The sequence below is a fragment of the Gadus macrocephalus genome, chromosome 3 (assembly GCF_031168955.1).
Source record: "Gadus macrocephalus chromosome 3, ASM3116895v1".
Lineage (NCBI taxonomy): Eukaryota > Metazoa > Chordata > Actinopteri > Gadiformes > Gadidae > Gadus > Gadus macrocephalus.
Genome location: NC_082384.1, coordinates 20,113,826 through 20,137,150, shown reverse-complemented (window position 1 = coordinate 20,137,150; position 23,325 = coordinate 20,113,826). Strand labels below are relative to the sequence as shown.

General features: G+C 49.1%; 1 protein-coding gene across 1 annotated transcript; it reads right to left on the bottom strand.

Annotated features, from left to right (window-relative positions):
• Window positions 1-638: 638 nt before the first annotated feature.
• Window positions 639-21,719, bottom strand: LOC132454470 (son of sevenless homolog 1-like). Its single transcript, XM_060047840.1, has 22 exons — window positions 20,567-21,719; window positions 19,896-20,021; window positions 19,524-19,655; window positions 18,500-18,664; window positions 18,168-18,377; window positions 16,803-16,946; window positions 16,277-16,387; window positions 15,955-16,053; window positions 14,673-14,800; window positions 12,155-12,816; window positions 11,093-11,174; window positions 8,923-9,039; window positions 8,692-8,795; window positions 7,957-8,200; window positions 7,623-7,742; window positions 7,069-7,231; window positions 5,616-5,733; window positions 4,833-5,005; window positions 4,003-4,119; window positions 3,210-3,471; window positions 2,822-2,952; window positions 639-2,277 (listed from the first exon to the last, which is right to left on the bottom strand). The coding sequence occupies exons 1-22, from the start codon at window positions 20,663-20,665 to the stop codon at window positions 1,903-1,905; spliced, it is 3,882 nt and encodes a 1,293-aa protein (XP_059903823.1). The 5' UTR covers window positions 20,666-21,719; the 3' UTR covers window positions 639-1,902.
• Between the last annotated feature and the right edge of the window lie 1,606 nt (window positions 21,720-23,325).

Genomic DNA, 23,325 nt, shown 5'->3' with positions numbered 1-23,325 from the left:
GCAGACATCACGAGGCTACAGAATCGGACTACAACCAGCCGGTGAACTTTGACCTGGTGACCCTCCGACACAAATTAGCTGACCTGGTTAGCTACTGCTATAGCTGACCTGGTAAACTACTGATAAAGGTGACTTGCTGAAGTGAACAGGTGACCACGGTTATAGGTGAGTTGGTAGATCACTAATATAGATGACCTGATGGATCACTGATGCAACCTACCTGCTATAGAGGACATGATCAACTGACATGGCTGTCCTGGTTAAAGAAACAAATACTAATATAGCTGACCTTATGAAGCAAACTACTGATATAGTTGACCTGGAAGACCACCGCTATGGTTCATCTGGTAGACCACTGACAGAGCTGCCCTGGTGAACAACTAATATAGCTGACATGGTGAACTCATGATATAGATGACCAATGATGTCCTTCGCGAGGAAAAGTCCCCTGCAGATCTAGGGGGGGCTGTAACTTCAGAGGGCACCTCATTTACATTTGGGCAGTATGCCCTTCACAATAAAAGCCGCCCTTAAGTGAAACATCCCTTGAAATAAAAGGGTCCTGTTGGGAGTATAAAGTTGAGTGTGTAAGCCTGATTTCCAGTCTTTATTCCCTGGTTTAAAGACATCTTCACAAGGTGGGTCCAAAGTCTTTATTCCCTTGTTTTAAGACATCTTTATAAGTTGGGTCCAAAGTCTTGATTCCCTTGTTTAAAGACATCTTACAAGTTGGCTCGACAGACACAATCAGCAATTACTCAACAATCAATTTCTCAAGTACCTCTTTGTGTGGGTATGTGTAGGGATGGGAATATATACAATTCTATTGTTTTGATTTGTATTTGTAACCATAGTAATATCGTCTGCATTGGGGACATTTTGAAACAGGACTTATTACGTGCAGAACAGGGTACTTGGTACTCGGCCTGTTGCCCAAACGGCTCTACAGAGCGCCGCTGCAGAAAGTCTCGTGGGCATCGGTACAGCTCTAGAATCCCAGACCCTTACCAATGTTAGCTCTCTTCGCCACATCGCTAAGACAGAGTATAAATATCTGTTGAATATACAATATCTTTCTAACTTAGAGAAATTATGTTCACACTGCATAAGCTACTATGGATTTGTGTGATTCTTTCCAAGTGCACCAAACAAACCTCTCCGATAGCCTCTAAGCAACCATGCAGTAAACTGTTAGGATTGTTAGGAACGGTTAGGATTCCCATCCCTGTGTGTGTGACGTGTTTGTGTGTGAGTGCGTGTGTGTGTGTATACGTATGTGTGTGTGTATATATGTATTAGTGTACATGTGTCTGTATATTAGTGTATATGTGTGTATGAGTGTATTTGTGTGTGGGTGTATTAGTGTACATGTACTCGTGGTACTGTGTCAACTGGCCCAGCCTTTCAGTATCACTCAAACATCCGGACCCGGGTCCCAGTTCTGCTGGGGGCTGGGTGGAAGGCCACCGGTACACACAACCCCTCAGTCTGACATGACGCGCACACGCACACACACACACACACACACACACACACACACACACACACATACACACAGACAGACAGACAGACAGACAGACAGACAGACAGACAGACAGACAGACAGACAGACAGACAGACAGACAGACAGACAGACAGGCAGGCAACCCCAGAAGGCGGTTGTTTTCGTGGTTTAAGGTCACATGACCAGCAGTTCTGTCCTGTGATCGGTAAGTCCTTAAGTTGTGTGGTTAGTGTTGGCACAAGTCCAGCCTGGCCAGTAAGAGAGAGTCTCCGTCTCGTTTCTCTCCGTCGCTCTCTCTCTCTCTCTTTCTGTCTCTCTCTCTCTCTCTCACTTTCTGTCTATCTCTCCCTCCCCCTCTCTTTCTCTCCCTCCCCCCCCCTCTCTCTCTCTCTCTCTCTCTAGGAGGTCTCAGGAGTGTTTCCTGGGCCCTCCCTCTTGTAGGTTTTGGGGGGCAGTTTGGGAGCCCCTCCCCCATCGGGGGCGGTGAGACGGGGCGGGACGGGGGGCCCCAGGGGGAGGAGCTCTCCCTCGGGGAGGGGGGGAGAGGGGAGGTGCTTCCGGGAGCAGGGGGAGGGACAGGGGGAGGGGGGCGGCAGGGGAGTGAGTTGGGAGGAGGACGGGGGGAAGAAGGTCTGGGGACAGCGGGTGTGGCCTGGGGGGGGAGGGAGGAGGTGGAGGGGGGAGGTGAATGGCTCCCTAGGGGGGAGGAGGGGGGAGTAGAGCTGACAGCTGGTTGGCTGGCGGGGGGGGACGGCGGGGGGGGAGGACATCACCTGGAGACACACACACACACACACACACACACACACACACACACACACACACACACACACACACACACACACACACACACACACACACACACACACACACACACACACACACACACACACACACACACACAGTTAGAGACAGGTACTCATCGTCTCAAGGGCTTCTTTCCATCAACAGATTCTGGTAGGTCACCAGGTCTTCAGACAGACAGACAGACAGGTGGTCAGACAGACAGGCGGTCAGACAGACTGACAGGCGGTCAGACAGACAGGTGGTGAGACAGACAGACAGGCGGTCAGACAGGTAGGCGGTCAGACAGACAGACAGATGTTTATATGGACAGACAGACAGGCAGACAGACAGACAGGCAGGCAGTTAGACAGACAGACAGACAGACAGAGAGACAGGCGGTCAGACAGCCAGACAGGTGTTTAGACGGACAGACAGACAGGTGGTCAGACAGACAAGTTAGGTGGAGATGTTCTGCAGGTGAGCCAGCGTCTGGCTGACTTCCTGTCAGCTGAACCCAAACAGGAAACAGACCTTTGAGGGGGCGGGCTCCGTGGGGGCGGAGTCTGGCCGGCGCCGGGGGGGGACAGGCGGTGGGAGGGGAAGGTCCTCAGGCCAGCGGCTGAAGACCGTCAAGGAGGAGATGGAGGAGATGGAGGAGGACCCTAGGAGGAGGTGGAGAAGGAGTGGATGTTAGAGGTGGAGGAGGATGAGATGGAGGAGGAGGAAGAGATGATGGAGGAGGAGGAAGAGGAGGAGGAAGAGGAGGAGGATGGGATGGTGAAGGAGGAGGAGGAGGAGGAAGGGGAGGAGATGGTGGAGTAAGATATGGAGGAGGAGGAGGTGAAGAGGGAGGAGTAGGAGGAGGACGAAGTGGAGGTGAGGAAGAGGAAGAGGTGGAGGAGGAAGAGGTCTATCTCACTGGAGTGCAGGGGGCTCCCCGGCCCCGGGGGCGGGTCGAAGACGCTGCAGGTGGTGTCGGCGGTGCTGCAGGTGGAGGGGGTGGGCGGGGTGCGGGGGGAGCTGGGGGTGGAGCAGGCTCCGCCCTCCGCCTCGCTGTCGGGGATGCGGCTGTAGCTGATGCGGGGCTCGTTCTGCAGCGGCGTGGGGTGGCGCGGCGCGGCCGGACGCACGGCCGACGGACGCACGCCCGGGGACTTCAGAGGACAGCTGTAGCGCCGGGCCTGGGGGCGGAGCCAAGCAGGGGGCGGGGCCAATCAGGGGTGGGGGAGGGGTGGGCTTTACACTATGGGTCATAATGTGTACCAATACTGGTCATGTGTATTGATACTATAGGTAATCATGTGTATTGATACTATAGGTAATCATGTGTATTGATACTATAGGTAATCATGTGTATTGATACTATAGGTAATCATGTGTATTGATACTATAGGTAATCATGTGTATTGATACTATAGGTAATCATGTTTATTGATACTATAGGTAATCATGTGTATTGATACTATAGGTAATCATGTTTATTGATACTATAGGTAATCATGTGTATTGATACTATAGGTAATCATGTTTATTGATACTATAGGTAATCATATTTATTGATACTATAGGTAATCATGTGTGTTGATACTAATCACGTGTATTGATACTAAAGGTAATCATCTGTATTGATTTAGATCATGTGTATTGATCCTGATCATGTGTATTGATCCTGATCATGTGTCTTGATACTGATCATGTGTATTGATCCTTACAAAGCGGGGCAGAGACTTGACGTTGCGTGGTTCTATTTCCAGAGATTTGTTGAACAGATAGTCGGCAAACTCCTTCTCCGCCCGATCCGCCATCGGGTTCAGGTTCTCAAAGAACCGCTGAGAAAAGAGGACGTTTCAGTCACCAAACCATAGCCTTAACTCATAACCCTAACCATTAGCCCAACCATAACCTTCACTAAACCTAACTCATAACCCCAACCCATATCCCTAACCCACATAACCCCTAACCCATAAGTGGTGAGTTATTCTACTCTACAGGTAACGTCACCTGGAGGTGTTCTTGTACTAGTAGTGAGTTATTCTACTCTACAGGTAACATCACCTGGAGGTGTTCTTGTACTAGTAGTGAGTTATTCTACTCTACAGGTAACAGCACCTGGAGGTGTTCTTGTACTAGTGGTGAGTTATTCTACTCTACAGGTAACGTCACCTGGAGGTGTTCTTGTACTAGTAGTGAGTTATTCTACTCTACAGGTAACATCACCTGGAGGTGTTCTTGTACTAGTAGTGAGTTATTCTACTCTACAGGTAACAGCACCTGGTGGTGTTCTTGTACTAGTAGTGAGTTATTCTACTCTACAGGTAACAGCACCTGGAGGTGTTCTTGTACTAGTGGTGAGTTATTCTACTCTACAGGTAACAGCACCTGGAGGTGTTCTTGTACTAGTGGTGAGTTAGTCTACTGTTAGGGATGACACCTTCTGGCTGGTGATTGGTTGGTCCAGATTTCTTGCCCCCGTTGGTCGAAGAGTATGTCAAATATCAGTGGAGCAGGATTTGCGCGGGTTAGTCGTGTGTTAGTTACTCACCCGGATGTCGGGCTCCTCCCGGAGGCAGTAGGGCTGGTTCTGGTACTGCTGGATCTCCCCGGTGATCTCCGCCACCTTCCGCCGCTTGCTGAAGTTGATCAGCTCCTTCCCCGCCCTCCTCAGGAAGTCCGGGTTGCCCTCCTCCGTCTTCAGGATGTTAGTCAGGTAGATCCCTGCCAGCCCATAATATACATCCATGAGATATACTGTACATCCCCATGAGATATACTCTTCACCCCCATGAGATATACTGTACATCCCCATGAGATATACTGTACATCCCCATGAGATATACTGTACATCCCCATGAGATATACTGTACATCCCCATGAGATATACTGTACATCCCCATGAGATATACTCTTCACCCCCATGAGATATACTGTACATCTCCATGAGATATACTGTACATCCCCATGAGATATACTGTACATCCCCATGAGATATACTCTTCACCCCCATGAGATATACTGTACATCCCCATGAGATATACTCTTCACCCCCATGAGATATACTGTACATCCCCATGAGATATACTGTACATCCCCATGAGATATACTGTACATCCCCATGAGATATACTGTACATCCCCATGAGATATACTGTACATCTTCATTCAAATATACTGTTAATCTCCATGAGATATATGGTTAATCTACATGAGATGTATGTATCTATTTAGATATACAGTATATACATGGCTATAGACATTATATCTTTGTGTAAATATATATACAGTATACACTGTAGCCATCTATATGTAGAGCCTTCTATAGAAGCTACCGAAGAAGGGGACGCAGGGTGGGTTGATGGAGCGCAGCTTGGCCAGGTACTTCCTGTAGTGGTCCTCGCTCAGCTCATGGGCTTCCTCCAGGATCCTCCGCTGACGACCAGAGATCAGCTGGAGGAGGAGGGAGGAGCAGGTCATTAGGGAGCAGGTAGGGGCTAGACAGTACAGAGACAGGTCATTAGGGAGCAGGTAGGGGCTAGACAGTACAGAGACAGGTCATTAGGGAGCAGGTAGGGGCTAGACAGTACAGAGACAGGTCATTAGGGAGCAGGTAGGGGCTAGACAGTACAGAGACAGGTCATTAGGGAGCAGGTAGGGGCTAGACAGTACTGAGACAGGTCATTAGGGAGCAGGTAGGGGCTAGACAGTACAGAGACAGGTCATTAGGGAGCAGGGAGGGGTTAGACAGTACAGAGACGGGTCATTAAGGAGCAGGGAGGGGTTAGACAGTACAGAGACGGGTCATTAAGGAGCAGGTAGGGGCTAGACAGTACAGAGACAGGTCATTAAGGAGCAGGGAGGGGTTAGACAGTACAGAGACGGGTCATTAAGGAGCAGGTAGGGGCTAGACAGTACAGAGACAGGTCATTAGGGAGCAGGTAGGGGCTAGACAGTACAGAGACAGGTCATTAGGGAGCAGGTAGGGGCTAGACAGTACAGAGACAGGTCATTAGGGAGCAGGTAGGGGCTAGACAGTACAGAGACAGGTCATTAGGGAGCAGGTAGGGGTTAGACAGTACAGAGACAGGTCATTAGGGAGCAGGTAGGGGTTAGACAGTACAGAGACAGGTCATTAAGGAGCCGGTAGGGGTTAGACAGTACAGAGACAGGTCATTAGGGAGCAGGTAGGGGCTAGACAGTACAGAGACAGGTCATTAGGGAGCAGGTAGGGGCTAGACAGTACAGAGACAGGTCATTAGGGAGCAGGTAGGGGTTAGACAGTACAGAGACAGGTCATTAAGGAGCAGGTCACTCACTATGTCAGCTGGAGTGGGGAGTGCAATAAACACAGCACACAGAACAATAGAAACCAAAACATAGCAATAATCCCATTTGCGTACGAGTGCAATACACATCATCAGTAACAATACACATGATGGACTTAAAGACCTCTCTTCTATTTCTCACCCCTTCCCCAACTCTCCATTCCTCCTCCTCCTCCCCCTCCGCCTTACACCCCAACATGAACAACCTTCCGATTGGCTCAGGCCGAGTTCCAGCCCGCCCCACAGTAACGTGTTCACAGCAACGACCGCCCGGACATCATAACTAGTGTAACCAAGGGTTACCTCGAAGGTGTAAAGACACTATGGAGACACATCTTTAAGGGTTAAGGGATACCTTGACGGTGTAAAGACACTTTGAGAAAACGGCTTTAATGGTTAAGGGATCCCTTGAAGGTGCAAAGACGCCATTAAGGCACAGCCTTGAGGGTTAAGGGGTTACCTCAAAGGTGTGGTCAAGGCGGTACACTGGGGAGGAGTTCATGGCGCTGACGATTTCCAGAACGCCGTTAAAGTTGTTGAGCTCCTGGAACACCTGCAGGACCTCTATGATCCTACCGACCACCGCCACACGCTCCTCCAGGTGCTCCGTCTCCACCATACACCTGGACACAGAGGACATGCTCTATAGGTCTAGATCTAGATCCTCCTCGTCTCCACCATACACCTGGACACAGAGGACATGCTCTATAGATCTAGATCTAGATCCTCCTCGTCTCCACCATACACCTGGACACAGAGGACATGCTCTATAGGTCTAGATCTAGATCCTCCTCGTCTCCACCATACACCTGGACACAGAGGACATGCTCTATAGGTCTAGATCTAGATCCTCCTCGTCTCCACCATACACCTGGACACAGAGGACATGCTCTATAGATCTAGATCTAGATCCTCCTCGTCTCCACCATACACCTGGACACAGAGGACATGCTCTATAGGTCTAGATCTAGACCCTCCAGGGTCTCCACATTAAGTATATATGTAGTGTCTTACTTCTCAAACCACAGCGTGAGGTTGGTCGTGTGTCGGATCATCGTCAGCAGGTTGGGAGAGTTGAGCTCCTTGTCTTCCTTGGTCCAGACGCTGCCCACCAGCTCTGACGGCTGCACCGCCCTGCACAGAGGACCCCCACCCTGCTCAGCTACTACGTCTGCACCGCCCTGCGCGCGCGCGTGTGTGTGTGTGTGTGTGTGTGTGTGTGTGTGTGTGTGTGTGTGTGTGTGTGTGTGTGTGTGTGTGTGTGTGTGTGTGTGTGTGTGTGTGTGTGTGTGTGTGTGTGTGTGTGTGTGTGTGTGTGTGCGCGTGCGCGTGCGTGTGCGTGTGCTACCTGAACAGCTCGGACTCCAGCAGGGTTAGTTGGCGGGCTATCTCGATGGGGTGAAGGGTCAGAAGGTCAAAGTGCTCACTCTGTCCCGGCCTGCAGATGTGCCACTCCACAGGTGGAGGTGAGTTCTGGAAGGTGATGTTGGGGACGGAGCTCTGCAGGGGGGGGTTCAGGCTGGGACCACTGGCCTGCTTCTTCCTCAGGATGATCTTACTAATGGACTCCACCCACTTCTTCATGGGCTTACCTGTGGAGGACAAACACACAACCCTTGGTGATAGGCTACACCCCCAAGTGTTTGCTGCTAGGGGTTACGGTAGGTGTCTGTTGCTAGGGGTTAGGGCAGGTGTCTGTTGCTAAGGGTTACGACAGGTGTCTGCTGCTAGGGGTTACGACAGGTGTCGGTTGTTAGGGGTACGGCAGGTGTCTGTCGCTAGGGCTACTGCAGGTGTTTGTTGCTAGGGTAACGGCAGGTGTCTGCTGCTAGGGGTTAGGGCAGGTGTCTGTTGCTAAGGGTTACGACAGGTGTCGGTTGTTTGGGGTACGGCAGGTGTCTGTCGCTAGGGCTACTGCAGGTGTCTGTTGCTAGGGTAACGGCAGGTGTCTGCTGCTAGGGGTTAGGGCAGGTGTCTGTTGCTAAGGGTTACAACAGGTGTCGGTTGTTAGGGGTACGGCAGGTGTCTGTCGCTAGGGCTACTGCAGGTGCCTGTTGCTGGGGTAACGGCGGGGGTCCGGTACCTCTGACCAAAGCGATGAAGTCCTCCAGCCTCCTGAGCAGTTCGGCGTCTCGCTCAAAGTCGTAGAAGTGATGCTCCACCCAGTGGCGACACACGTTCAGGACCCTGAGAACCACACATGCCGTCAGTGTGTGTGTGTGTGTATTTATTTGAACACAGAGTGTGCTGCTGGAGGCATCCAGCAGTGCTGAGCGCCTGTTTGTAGACCCGACCAGCAGGGGGCGGTGCTGACCTGAGCTGGACCGGCTGGACGAACTCCTTCCTGAAGCGTTTGAGCTCAGCGCTCAGCAGAGGCTCCCCGGCCCCGGACTCCTCCCCCTCCGCCGGACGCTGCTCCGGGATCTCAAACCTGGGGGCGCACAAGACCAGGAGCTAGGGGACCCGCGGGGACCTGGGGAGCACACTAGGTCCTAGGGGACCCGCGGGGACCTGGGGAGCACACTAGGTCCTAGGGGACCCGCGGGGACCTAGGGAGCACACTAGGTCCTAGGGGACCCGCGGGGACCTGGGGAGCACACTAGGTCCTAGGGGACCCGCGGGGACCTGGGGAGCACACTAGGTCCTAGGGGACCCGCGGGGACCTAGGGAGCACACTAGGTCCTAGGGGACCCGCGGGGACCTAGGGAGCACACTAGGTCCTAGGGGACCCGCGGGGACCTAGGGAGCACACTGGGTCCTAGGGGACCCGCGGGGACCTAGGGAGCACACTGGGTCCTAGGGGACCCGCGGGGACCTAGGGAGCACACTAGGTCCTAGGGGACCCGCGGGGACCTGGGGAGCACACTAGGTCCTAGGGGACCCGCGGGGACCTGGGGAGCACACTAGGTCCTAGGGGACCCGCGGGGACCTAGGGAGCACACTAGGTCCTAGGGGACCCGCGGGGACCTAGGGAGCACACTGGGTCCTAGGGGACCCGCGGGGACCTAGGGAGCACACTAGGTCCTAGGGGACCCGCGGGGACCTAGGGAGCACACTAGGTCCTAGGGGACCCGCGGGGACCTAGGGAGCACACTAGGTCCTAGGGGACCCGCGGGGACCTAGGGAGCACACTAGGTCCTAGGGGACCCGCGGGGACCTAGGGAGCACACTAGGTCCTAGGGGACCCGCGGGGACCTAGGGAGCACACTAGGTCCTAGGGGACCCGCGGTGACCTAGGGAGCACACTAGGTCCTAGGGAACACATGGTGACCTAGGGGACCCGCGGTGACCTAGGGAGCATACTAGGTCCTAGGGAACACACGGTGACCTAGGGAGCACACTAGGTCCTAGGTAACACACGGTGACCTAGGGAGCACACTAGGTCCTAGGGGACCCACGGGGACCTAGGGGACACACTAGGTCCTAGGGAACACACGGTGACCTAGGGAGCACACTAGGTCCTAGGGAGCACACTAGGTCCTAGGGAACACATGGTGACCTAGGGGACCCGCGGTGACCTAGGGAGCATACTAGGTCCTAGGGAACACACGGTGACCTAGGGAGCACACTAGGTCCTAGGTAACACACGGTGACCTAGGGAGCACACTAGGTCCTAGGGGACCCACGGGGACCTAGGGGACACACTAGGTCCTAGGGAACACACAGTGACCTAGGGAGCACACTAGGTCCTAGGGGACCCACGGGGACCTAGGGGACACACTAGGTCCTAGGGAACACACGGTGACCTAGGGAGCACACTAGGTCCTAGGGGACCCACGGGGACCTAGGGGACACACTAGGTCCTAGGGAACACACGGTGACCTAGGGAACACACGGTGAGCTAGGGAACCCACTAGGTCCTAGGGAACACACTAAGTCCTAGGGAGCACACTAGGACCTAGGGAACACACTAGATCCTAGGGAACATACTAGGACCTAAAGAGCATACTAGGACCTAGCAAAACATAATAGGATCTAAGGAACACTAGTTCTAGAAGATCTACGAGACCTTCTACTCTGTTCTAGTAGTACTAGAGTAATAGTAATGCAGTAATATTGTATACTAGTGGTACTACATGAATACTATATAACAGTGCTAGTACAGTAATAGTAGGACAGTGTCACTATATACTAGTGGTACTACATGAATACTATATAACAGTGCTAGTACAGTAGTATTTACTATATACTAGTGGTACTACATGAATACTATATAACAGTGCTAGTACAGTAATAGTAGGACAGTGTCACTATATACTAGTGGTACTACATGAATACTATATAACAGTGCTAGTACAGTAGTATTTACTATATACTAGTGGTACTACATGAATACTATATAACAGTGCTAGTACAGTAATAGTAGGACAGTGTCACTATATACTAGTGGTACTACATGAATACTATATAACAGTGCTAGTACAGTAGTATTTACTATCTACTAGTGGTACTCAGTACGAGCACTGCGGTGCTGAGGTCGGTACCTCTCAATCAGCAGGCCCAGCAGCTGCTGCGGTCGGCAGAAGGAGCGGTAGGTGGTCAGGAAGGTTCTCACGAAGTTTGGATCTGAGAAGAGAAGACACTTCTGGTTACAGACCTTCTGGTTAGTGTTACAGGTTAGTGTTACAGACCTTCTGGTTAGTGTTACAGGTTAGTGTTACAGACCTTCTGGTTAGTGTTACAGGTTAGTGTTAGAGACCTTCTGGTTAGTGTTACAGACCTTCTGGTTAGTGTTAGAGACCTTCTGGTTAGTGTTAGAGACCTTCTGGTTAGTGTTACAGACCTTCTGGTTAGTGTTAGAGACCTTCTGGTTAGTGTTAGAGACCTTCTGGTTAGTGTTACAGACCTTCTGGTTAGTGTTAGAGACCTTCTGGTTAGTGTTACAGACCTTCTGGTTAGTGTTAGAGACCTGCTGGTTAGTGTTACAGACCTTCTGGTTAGTGTTACAGGTTAGTGTTACAGACCTTCTGGTTAGTGTTACAGACCTTCTGGTTATTGTTAGAGACCTTCTGGTTAGTGTTACAGACCTTCTGGTTAGTGTTACAGACCTACTGGTTAGTGTTAGAGACCTTCTGGTTAGTGTTACAGACCTACTGGTTAGTGTTACAGGTTAGTGTTACAGACCTTCTGGTTAGTGTTACAGACCTTCTGGTTAGTGTTACAGACCTTCTGGTTATTGTTAGAGACCTTCTGGTTAGTGTTACAGACCTTCTGGTTAGTGTTACAGACCTACTGGTTAGTGTTACAGACCTTCTGGTTAGTGTTAGAGACCTTCTGGTTAGTGTTAGAGACCATCTGGTTAGTGTTACAGACCTTCTGGTTAGTGTTAGAGACCTTCTGGTTAGTGTTAGAGACCTTCTGGTTAGTGTTAGAGACCTTCTGGTTAGTGTTAGAGACCTTCTGGTTAGTGTTAGAGACCTTCTGGTTAGTGTTAGAGACTTAGATAGGTAGGTAGGTAACCTCTATATAAGACATGGTAGGTTCTAACCGGTATATAAGACATGGTAGGTTCTTCTAACCTCTATACAGACACGGTAGGTCCTTACCTGCATACATGTGGAAGGTGAGCCTCTCGATGAGCTTGAGGACGGTCCCAGCCTTGATGATGGGGATCCCGGACTTGGACTGGACGTTCTCCTCGAACACCACGTTCTCCTCCGAGTCGGGCTCTGCGAAGCGGTAGGTCTCGGCCCGGGGCAGCCTCATCTGCTCCTCCTTCTCCTCCTGCAGCATGGCCGAGTCCAGCATGCGCTCCAGCGTGCAGCGGTACTGCAGCGAGATGAGAGCCGCCATCCAGCCGTTCTTCTCCTCGGCCGTCTTGGCGGCGAACACCACGCTGTTGCCGTCCTTCAGGACGATCTCGAAGGCGTGGCGGTACTCGCCCTCCCTGTCGTCCTTGTCGTTGATGTGGACCTTCCGCATGAGGAACTTCTCCTTCAGCCGGTACTCGGCCGGGGAGCCGGAGCTGGGCAGGCGGGGCGCGCTGTGGTTCAGCTTGCAGCAGATCATGAGGCCGTCGAACAGGAAGATGTGGCGCTCGTGCTTGGCGCCGACGCGCGTCAGCGGGCCCTCCATGATGAACTGGTTGCAGCACTGGCCGATGTCCTTGCCCTCCCAGCCGTCGATGTTCTTCTGGATCTCGTTCATCTTCCGGATGGCCACGGGCTTCCCCCTCATCTGCTGGCTGTAGAACCGGCCCGCCGACTCACTGGGGAGGTGGAGGAGGAGGGGGTTTAAGATGGAGAGGAGGGGGAGGGGGTTTAAGATGGAGGTGAGGGGGAGGAGGTGGAGGGGGTTTAAGGAGGAGGGGAGGTGGAGAAGGTGGAGGAGGAGGAGGGGGTGAGGAGGAGAAAGTGGAGGAGGGGGTGAGGAGGAGAAGGAGGGGGTCTCTCTCTCTCTCTCTCTCTCTCTGTCGGTCTCTCTCTCTCTCTCTCTCTGTCGGTCTCTCTCTCTCTGTCGGTCTCTCTCTCTCTCTCTCGGTCTCTCTCTCTCTCTCGGTCTCTCTCTCTCTCTCTCTCTCTGTCGGTCTCTGTCGGTCTCTGTCGGTCTCTCTCTCTCTCTCTCTCTCTCTCTCTCTCTCTCTCTCTCTCTCTCTCTCTCTCTCTCTCTCTCTCTCTCTCTCTCTCTCTCTCTCTCTCTCTCTCTCTCTCTCTCTCTCTCTCTCTCTCTCTCTCTCTCTCTCTCTCTCTCTAGTATATATATTATAAAATTATGTATTAGTAAAAGTAATATACACAACATACAAGACTACATAAAACATTAGAAAAAGTCTCGTTTTATAGTATATACTTGACTAAGTCATTAGTTTAGTAGTATATAATAAGTCAGCAGTAAAACTGTGTATATTGCTACAAGTCAGCAGTATGATCATATATATTAGTACAAGTCAGCTGTATAATGGCACAAGTCAACAGTATAATGGTGTGTACTAGTACAAGTCAACAGTATAACGGTGGATATTCATACAAGTCAGCAGTATAATGGTACAAGTCAACAGTATAATGCTGTGTATTAGTGCAAGTTAGCAGTATAATGGTACAAGTCAACAGTATAATGCTGTGTACCAGTACAAGTCAGCAGTATAATGGTACAAGTCAGGAGTATAATGGTGTGTATTAGTACAAGTCAACAGTATAATGGTGGATATTAATACAAATCAGCAGTATAATGGTACAAGTAGGCAGTATAATTGCGTGTATTAGTACAAGTCAGCAGAATAAGGTGTATAATGCATCAGTAAGGGTGTGTGCTGGAGTGAAAGCGTCTTATGCAAGCGGTGCTCTGGGCGAGAGCTTAGAGAGCATTCCTGGAGGTATTTACTCCACAATAACAAGTATTCTTCTACGTACCCTGGACCCATGAACACAACGCTCCCTCCTCACCACCTCATCCCACCGCTGCCTCCACCGCTCACAACCACAGAGTCCCTCTTCTGAAGGCTGGAACCGAGTGTGGGAGATCCAGACAATAACAGGTCCATCACCCCCTGCCGCCGACCTCACTTCCTGTCCCACCCCCTACCCCCCTGTCTATTTTACATTACTTCCTGTCCCACCCCCAACCCCCCTGTCCTTTTTACCTCACTTCCTGTCCCACCCCCAAACCCCCCCTTCTATTTTAAACCACAGGAAAGGGAGGGGACATGTGTGTGGTGTGTGTATGTAGGGATTGTGTGCGTCTGTAGGGTGTGTGTATGCAAGTAGGTATTGTGTGCGCTTGTGTGTGTGTGTGTGTGTGTGCGTGCGTGCTTGGTGTGTGTACTTGGTGTGTGAGTGTACTTGGTGTGTGTGTGTGCGCTTGTGTGTGTGGTATGGTGTGCGTTTGGTGCTTGGTGTGTGCTTGGTGTGTGTGCTTGGTGTGTGTGTGGTGTGTGCTTGGTGTGTGTGTGGTGTGTGCTTGGTGTGTGTGTGTGTGTGTGCTTGGTGTGTGTGTGTGTGTGTGTGTGTGTGTGTGCTTGGTGTGTGTGTGTGTGCGTGTGTGTGTGTGTGCTTGGTGTGTGTGTGTGTGTGTGTGTGTGTGTGTGTGTGTGTGTGTGTGTGTGTGTGTGTGTGTGTGTGTGTGTACCTGAGTCTCCTCTTGGCCAGGTTGCGGGTGCAGATCCTCTCCATGCTGCCCTGCAGGTTGAGCAGGGCGGTGATGGCCTGCTTCAAACACTCCTTATCCTCCTCATCCTCACTCTTCTCCTCAAGTTGCTGAAGAACAACCACAGGTAGCCACCAGGAAAAGTTAATTCACCCCCAGAAGGTCACGTCAGTACCAGAGATAGTCACATCACCACCAGAGATAGTCACATCACCACTAGAGATAGTCACATCACCACTAGAGATAGTCACATCAGTACCAGAGATAGTCACATCACCACTAGAGATAGTCACATCACCACTAGAGATAGTCACATCACCACTAGAGATAGTCACATCACCACTAGAGATAGTCACATCAGTACCAGAGATAGTCACATCACCACTAGAGATAGTCACATCACCACTAGAGATAGTCACATCACCACTAGAGATAATCATAGATAGTCACTTTATTACCATGGATAGTTTCATCACCACTCAACATAGTTTCATCGCCACTAGAGATATTCACATCACCACTACAGATAGTTACATCAAACTGTTTTTCAACATCTTGGATATATTGCGGGTCAGCTTAGCTCAGGAGGTAGAGCAGTTGTCTTGTAACCTAAAGGTTGCTTGTTCGATCCCCAGCTCTAGTTGAGTGTTGATGCGTCCCTGAGCAAGACACGTAACCCTAACTGCTCCTGACGAGCCTTGCATGGCTGACTCTGCCGTCGGTGTGTCAATTTGTATTAACCGATGTAAGTGGCTTTGCATAAAAGCGTCTGCTAAATGCCCTAATTGTAATTGTAACTGCGTTTTCAACATAGTTTCAATAGATCAGAAATTCTCTCGTTTCCGGATTGACCTGTTTGCTCATGTACATTTACAGTATGTTGAGAAACGTGTAAACATTAGCGTGATTTGAAAGTAAGAATACGGAGTCCCAACTCGGATCGTCGCGAAAGCGCAGTCAGGAGGAGTGAGACCTAAGCTCCAGGGGTAAAGTAAGGTCTGACGGAGTGAGCTCCAGGGGTAAACTAAGGTCTGGAGGAGTGAGCTCCAGGGGTAAAGTGAGGTCTGAAGGAGTGAGCTCCAGGGGTAAACTAGGGTCTGAAGGAGTGAGCTCCAGGGGTAAAGTGAGGTCTGGAGGAGTGAGCTCCAGGGGTAAACTAGGGTCTGGAGGAGTGAGCTCCAGGGGTAAAGTGAGGTCTGGAGGAGTGTGAACTGAGTGTCCGGGGTATGGCTGGAGTGAGAGATGGTTAAAGTAGGTGTCCTACCTTGAGTGTCTCAAAGTGATGAAGACAGTGGTAGACCGGTGTTAGGAGTAGGCGCGGAAGAACATACTGCACAGCCTCCTTGAAGCCATCACAGATAGACTGGAGAGGGGACAGAATAAACACTATCAGGTACTATATAGATAAATTAGGGTTAATCCTCACGTGGAGGCAGAAGACATTACTATCTGTTTATGGGTAAAGTTTAATAATTAGTAAAACTTGTTTAGTTGTTTTGTTGTTGTATTAGTAGCTGGTGAGTATAACTAGCTGGTTGGTATAACTAGCTGGTTTGTATAACTGACTAGCGTAACTAGCTTGTTACCTGCAAGTAGTCGGCTGCTCCAGGTTTGGACAGCTGACACAGGAAGTGGTCATGGAATTCAGGTCGCAGGATGTCTTGAGAGTAGGTCTCGTAGGGGTCAAAGGCCAACTCCTGAAACCGATAATCACATGATTGTTCACATGAGTAACAAGAAGCCCATCATGGGTGGCATTGCGAACTAGGGCTGCTTGATTATGGAGAAAATCATAATCACGATTATTTTGGTCAATATTGAAATCACGATTATTCAAACGATTATTTTTTTGAGTTTGAAAACATGAGGTATTTATTCAGCATGTCTCTCTCAAACACAATAACAGTAACTGAGAACTTTGAAATTTCAACTTAAAAAAACTCAACAAAATGGTCCAAAGAAAATTTTCAAATCTAAAATAATGTACAGATATGTTACCAGCTGTTCTGCACTTTCTATAAAACATAAAAAAAATATGCTAAAATCGAAATCGAGATCAAAATTCAATTAATCGCCCAGCCCTATTGCGAACCACATGACTCCCGGTCCTACCTCCGCCAGGTCCTCGAAGCAGCTCCCCACCAGTGGGTGGGGGTTCCCCTCGTCCGTCATCTCCACCGTGTCTTCTAGGAGACCCAGCAGCTTCACCGTCACCTCCTGGACATCCACGATCCGGCTGAAGATGCTGTCCACGTCCTGTCCACAGAAGAGATGAACACACATGTATGAAGGCTCCATGTTCACATAGGGGAGGGCTCGCAGCTAACCATCATTAGGTGCTGAAAACGATTCATCTGAATCCAAAGGCACATACAATTAATTCAGAGGGCTTTGCCTATGAGAGCCGGAGACACAGAGAGGTGACTAACGAATCACCATCTTCATATTATTTATAACATTTAATACTTAATGTAAGATATAGTAATATTCCCTTAGCTCCCTTACTTAAACCTTTAAGAATATCGATCTCAGTCAATCAACCGTTATAGATAAGACGTTTCTTGCTAAATACATATGGTTAACATAATATAATAACAGAAGTTAGGACTGGAACATAAACATTCAATTGTTCTGAGTATCTGTAGGAAGGTATCGGTGCATTGGGATGTTCAATGTGCTGACTGAGCAGGAAGTCTGAAGGCCTGGGCCATAGCTGTGGGTGTCTGGTGGTCCCTGCCTGGAAGCTCCGATAACGTCTACCAGATGGCAACAACGGGAGCATCTCTCCTCTCCTCTTATCTCCCCTCTCCTCTATCCCCTCCACCCAGGTCTATAGCCTGGGTGGAGGTAGAGGCCAGTGAGAGTTTGGACAGACATGATCAACTTCTCCTCCATAACAACAGAAGAAAAAGGCGCTTTTGGGTCGCCTTGCCGGGACCAGGTGAGGTCACGAGTAGAAGCAGAAGTCTCTCTCCTCTACCGCACCCTCGATGTGAAGAAAATCCGGGGTCAAGCTGCAAAGGGAGGCGTTAAGACCAAGGCTCATTAGGTTGGGAACGAGCCTAGTGCGCTTCAGGGTAGAATGCCGAGCTGTAGGCTCCCTATTCCAGGTGGGAGAGGGCTGTGTGTCAGGGTGTATTCCTTAAATCTGTTGGGCGTTATGCAGATGGAGGGGGGGTGCAAGGCACCCAAGTGTCACCCTGAGGCGCCCCAAGAGAATTCAGCTCAGCACAGGTGCGCTGTACCATAGGAAGAGAATGATAGTTGCCGGCCCCGTTTTAAAACACTGATCGGTCTAGTTTGTTTTTGCGTTTTCTGACGGTTCCCCTTCCAGAGCATTCCTGGATGCTTTATTTTCGGAGGTTCTTGCAACACGGGCTTGCTGCTGTGAAATGCCATAGACATTTTTCCACAGTGTAGAAATAGTACAAATAGAATATACATAGTATATATAAGGAACATAGTGATGAATATCACCTGCTGGGAATAAAGCGTGGGATTGCCGCAGAAGGGCTCTCTGAAAATCTTTATGGTGAGGTTGAGTTGCCGTAGATACAGCCGGCCCTCGGTCATCAGGGAGCGGACCAGGTCGTAGTAGGTCTGCTCCTCGCTCACACACACCTCCTCCTCCAGGGAGCAGAACCCCCCCAGCACCTCCTCGTCCTGGTGGAACATGTCCATGAGAACCTGGAACACAGCCCCGCCCGTTAGTCACAGCACAACCAGTTAGTCATGACACTACCGGTTACGCCGCCTCCACCGCAAGTTACAACACATCCCAAGACAGACGGAAGGACAGACGGACAGACCTTGTCGGCACACATTGCCACAGCGATGTCTTGTTGGGAGATCTCATAGTGCCGGATGTTCCTCACATAGTTTCCAGCCAGTTTCAGGATGTCCGCTGAGATGTACTCCAGCACGGCCACCATGTAGAGGGACACCTGGTGGTCGACTTTATAACCCAGGACCTCCTGCAACACATTAACATAATGTAGACACCTGGTGGGCTACCTCACAACCCAGGCCCTCCTGCCAGGCTTTGGCATAATGTAGATTAGTGCGTGTATCTTTAAGAGGGGATGTGTGTGTACCTTTAGTGGGGTAGTATGATACCTTTAAGAGGGATGGTGTGTGTGTACCTTTAAGAGTGGTGGTGAGTGTACCTTTAAGAGGGTGATGGGTGTACCTTTAAGAGTGGTGGTGTGTGTACCTTTAAGAGGGTCAGTGTGTGTACCTTTAAGAGAGTCAGTGGGTGTACCTTTAAGAGGGTCAGTGGGTGTACCTTTAAGAGGTTCAGTGGGTGTACCTTTAAGAGAGTCAGTGGGTGTACCTTTAAGAGGGTCAGTGGGTGTACCTTTAAGAGGGTCAGTGGGTGTACCTTTAAGAGGGTCAGTGGGTGTACCTTTAAGAGGATCAGTGGTTGTACCTTTAAGAGGGTCAGTGGGTGTACCTTTAAGAGTCAGTGGGTGTACCTTTAAGAGGGTCAGTGGGTGTACCTTTAAGAGGGATGGTGTGTGTGTACCTTTAAGAGGGTCAGTGGTTGTACCTTTAAGAGGGTCAGTGGGTGTACCTTTAAAAGGGTCAGTGGGTGTACCTTTAAGAGGTTCAGTGGGTGTACCTTTAAGAGGGTCAGTGGGTGTACCTTTAAGAGGGTCAGTGGGTGTACCTTTAAGAGGTTCAGTGGGTGTACCTTTAAGAGGGTCAGTGGGTGTACCTTTAAGAGGTTCAGTGGGTGTACCTTTAAGAGGGGTGGTGTGTGTACCTTTAAGAGGGTCAGTGGGTGTACCATCAAGGGAGGGTGGGGGTACCATTGAGGGAGAGTGGGGCTACCTTTAAGAGAGGGTGGATCTTGTCAACAGGAAGTGCGAGGGGGTTGCGTCTCTTCCTCTTTTCAATGGCGGCCTGGGCGTCTGCGATGGCCCACTTATCAATAGGATGAGGAAAGCTCTTCTGTACTCGCTCCTGCGCACACACACACACACACACACACACACACACACACACACACACACACAGACACACACACACACACAAACTCTCTTTCACCATATATATATATATATACACACAGTATATGTGTGCATTACCTCTACAGCATGCATGGTGATGTACAGTATATATTAATTATATAGTGTGGTATATATAGTAAGTATGTAGTATTTATATAGTACACATGTAGTATGTATTAATGTATAGTAGTACCTCTACATCCTGTACTGTGCGTGGCTGGGCTGCACACAGCATGCTGAGCAGCAGGAGAATCAGCTCCTCGATGTACTGCAGCGCCTCCTGCTGGGAGGACAGCTTAGGATGCACCTGACTCAGCACCTACACACGCACACACACACACACATCAATTCTCCTATCTGTCTCTGTTATGGTACCTCTATCTCTGTCTCTCTACACTAGTGTTCACGATACTTTATGATTAATATGATTGATAAATTCATACACATGAGCTTACCCGATATATCTGTATAGGATACATTATAGATATAATTATATAGGGTATATATATAAATACCGGCTTACGTACAGAGAGATCGGAGGCTGACCTACACCACCGTTATGTGACATATTGTGGCTTTGGATTGATGATCATACTGAATCTTAACATTAATAAATAACTTTCAGATAACCATGTTCGAATCAATACTTTATATATTTACAAAAATAAATTAATAACTGAAAGATTGATCATGTACTTATCTATAGATGACACATCAATTGATATTCGATTAATAAGTGGTAGATTTATAATATATCAGTAACTGTTCGATTGATTAGCAAATCATTATATTAGATTCATATTCAATCAATCAATAACTGATAGATAATGAAATCAATAAGCAACATATTAATAAGGCTCTTACTTTGTTGAGGGAGGGAACCAGCAGTCCTCTCCATTTGGGAGAATTCTCCTCATTGAAGAAGTCGTAATGGGTCTGTGCCGGCTGCATCACTGCTGTCATCTACACTAATATTATCATCAATACTATTATTACTAATGTTATTATTACTGTTGTTGGAGGGCAGGCAGCCACCATCACACCCACCCTTCTGATACCCAGCAAGGTGGCATATTGATGTTCTGTACCAAATGTAGTCCCAGCTACAGTAGTCCTAAGGACATATGAAGTCCCTGTACAGGTCGGATGTAGTCCCAGCTACAGCAGTCCAAAGAACAGAGGTAGTCCCTGTACGGGTCAGACGTAGTCCCAGCTACAGTAGCCCCAAGGACCGATGTAGTCCCAGCTACAGTAGTCCTAGAGACAGATGTAGTCCCAGCTACAGCAGTCCTCCGGGACAGATGTAGTCCCTGCTACAGCGGTCCTCCGGGACAGATGTTGAGACCATGCTGGTAACATCAGCTCACATCCAGATGTTTCAATAGAATTAGGCTCCAGTACGCTTTAGCATCCAGATGTTACTACTACCCTCCGGCTAGCATCCTCACTAGCTGTATTTAGGAGAGGGACGTTATAACGCAATTCAGGTAGCTAGCATGGTTGATATTGACTATACTAACACAGGTAGTACTACATGCCCTTCATATAAAGCAGGTAGTGCTAAATACTATTCATGTGAACCATGCTAGTATGAAGTACTCTGTTAGCATGCAGCCTACTACCAGAGGCTAGCAGCAATGAACCAGGCACATCATATGGTTGTTAAACTGATCGATAGACACAACCAACATGTCGCCCAGATGACTGTGATGATGCTGTCTGCAGAGATATCCTGAGGTACTGGTGAGGTATTGTTGAGGTATTGTAGATATGATTTGTTATTGAGTTTCAAAGGTCGTAACGTAAGTCTGAGTCCAGAAGGTTATAAAGCATCGTCTTGAGGTCCAGGCTGACTCTGTCTGTTTCGCCTGGCTGTCTCTAACTCTTCCTCTCTCTGTCTCTCTCGCTCTGTTCCTGGTTTTCGTCTTATTATTTTTATTTAGTAGTATTTCCAGCTCTGCAGGTAATGGCCGGTCTGCCTGTAAAGCAGTGGAGCATGCGCACTAGACACACATGACGTACCTTTGACGAGGCAAGTGAAGCGAAGCTAAAATAAAAACAACACTAAATAGAAAATGCATTTCCTGCAAAAAAGGCGGCGAGTGCTTTAGTTTTAAGTGAGGTTGATTTTTTTTATAAAGCCAAGTAGTTAAATCGTAAAGAAATGTTGAATAACTTAAATCAAGTGAAAAGATTTTAACAGAGTTCAAGAGTTTGGAGTCTGAACTGAGTAAACAAAGTAAACATAGAACCATTTAAAAAATGTCAAATGTTGGAAACAAATGAAAACTGTTAAACATAGCTAAAGTGATAAAGTTTGACGAAAGTTGAAAGTTTGATTGAAGTGTAACAACAAAAAAAACTGAATATAAGTACTACACAACAAGAGTCACGAGTGTTTGTTGGTCTGTTGAAAAAAATGATTAATTCAATTTAGCAATTGTTTTCGAGAGGCATCAGCATTGATGTGCTTCAAAAATATATAGTAGGCTAGCTGAACTAAAGTGATTCCGTCCAAACCAATTTCAAAGGGAGGTTAATACGGAGAGCAATAGTAATGTAATATTGTTAGATTATGGCTGAGGCATAAAAGTGATTTGGCAGAATAATGGATAGGCCTAGTAGTATTACAGGAACTGGCCTGCAGGTGGCATGACAGCAATTGGTATCCCGGTAGTTTATCAAAGAATAGAAAAAAGTAGAAGCACAATATATTTTTTTAAAGGGGCCCTAGTATACCACCGGGCGTGAGTTGGATCAGCCATTACAAGCCATTTGAAGATCTTCCTTTTCAGTCTTACCAGCCTACCCAGTGGAACGTAGCAAATGCTGCCTTATCTATAGGTGGACACTCCCACTTGTGATGTCTCTAAGGCACAGTGGGAGGTGTACAGTGAGGGAGATGGAGTCTCCAGTAGGAAGGAGGTCTACAGGGTTGAGGGATGGTGTCTCCAGAAGGGTAGAGGTATACAGTAAGAAGATATGGTAGAATAGCTCACCACTAGTACAACAGGACCTCCAGGTGATGTTACGTGTAAATAAGATTCACTCACAATGTAACTGTTTTATTCAACCTTTATTAAGCCAGGAAGATCCGATTGAGACACGCGATTTAATGTAAAACAAGTCCACATGATGGAACACATACAATACAAAAAAGAAACGACTACAACACTACCTGAAAGCTACACAAAGGACAAAGGAGAGGAAGGGAGTCCCACCTCCAGGTGATGTTACCTGTAGACTGTAAGCTGTGGTAGAGGAGGGTGGAGCTGAGCCTGCTGGCTCCATCACCATCGCCCACTCTCCGCGGGGCCCCGGCTCCACGGGGGGGCCCATGTGGGAGGTGGGAAGGCTGCAGAGGACAGCGCTAACGAGCGGAGCTAACGAGGTGTGCAGCAGAACAAGGAGCAGCGGACAGGGTGTATAGGCTGCCATGAGTGTAGGCTGCTGTAGCTGAAGAACAAACGCCTGCTTCCTCCAGCACCAGCAGAACGTACAGGGTTCGGTTCAAAGCCTTGTGTCCTTATCTTTGGCTTCCCAAGCGGAATCTGTTCCAAAAAAATATGTCAAATTCCACCAAGTAACAATAAACTATGCCTGCTTCCTTCCTTAGAGGCAGA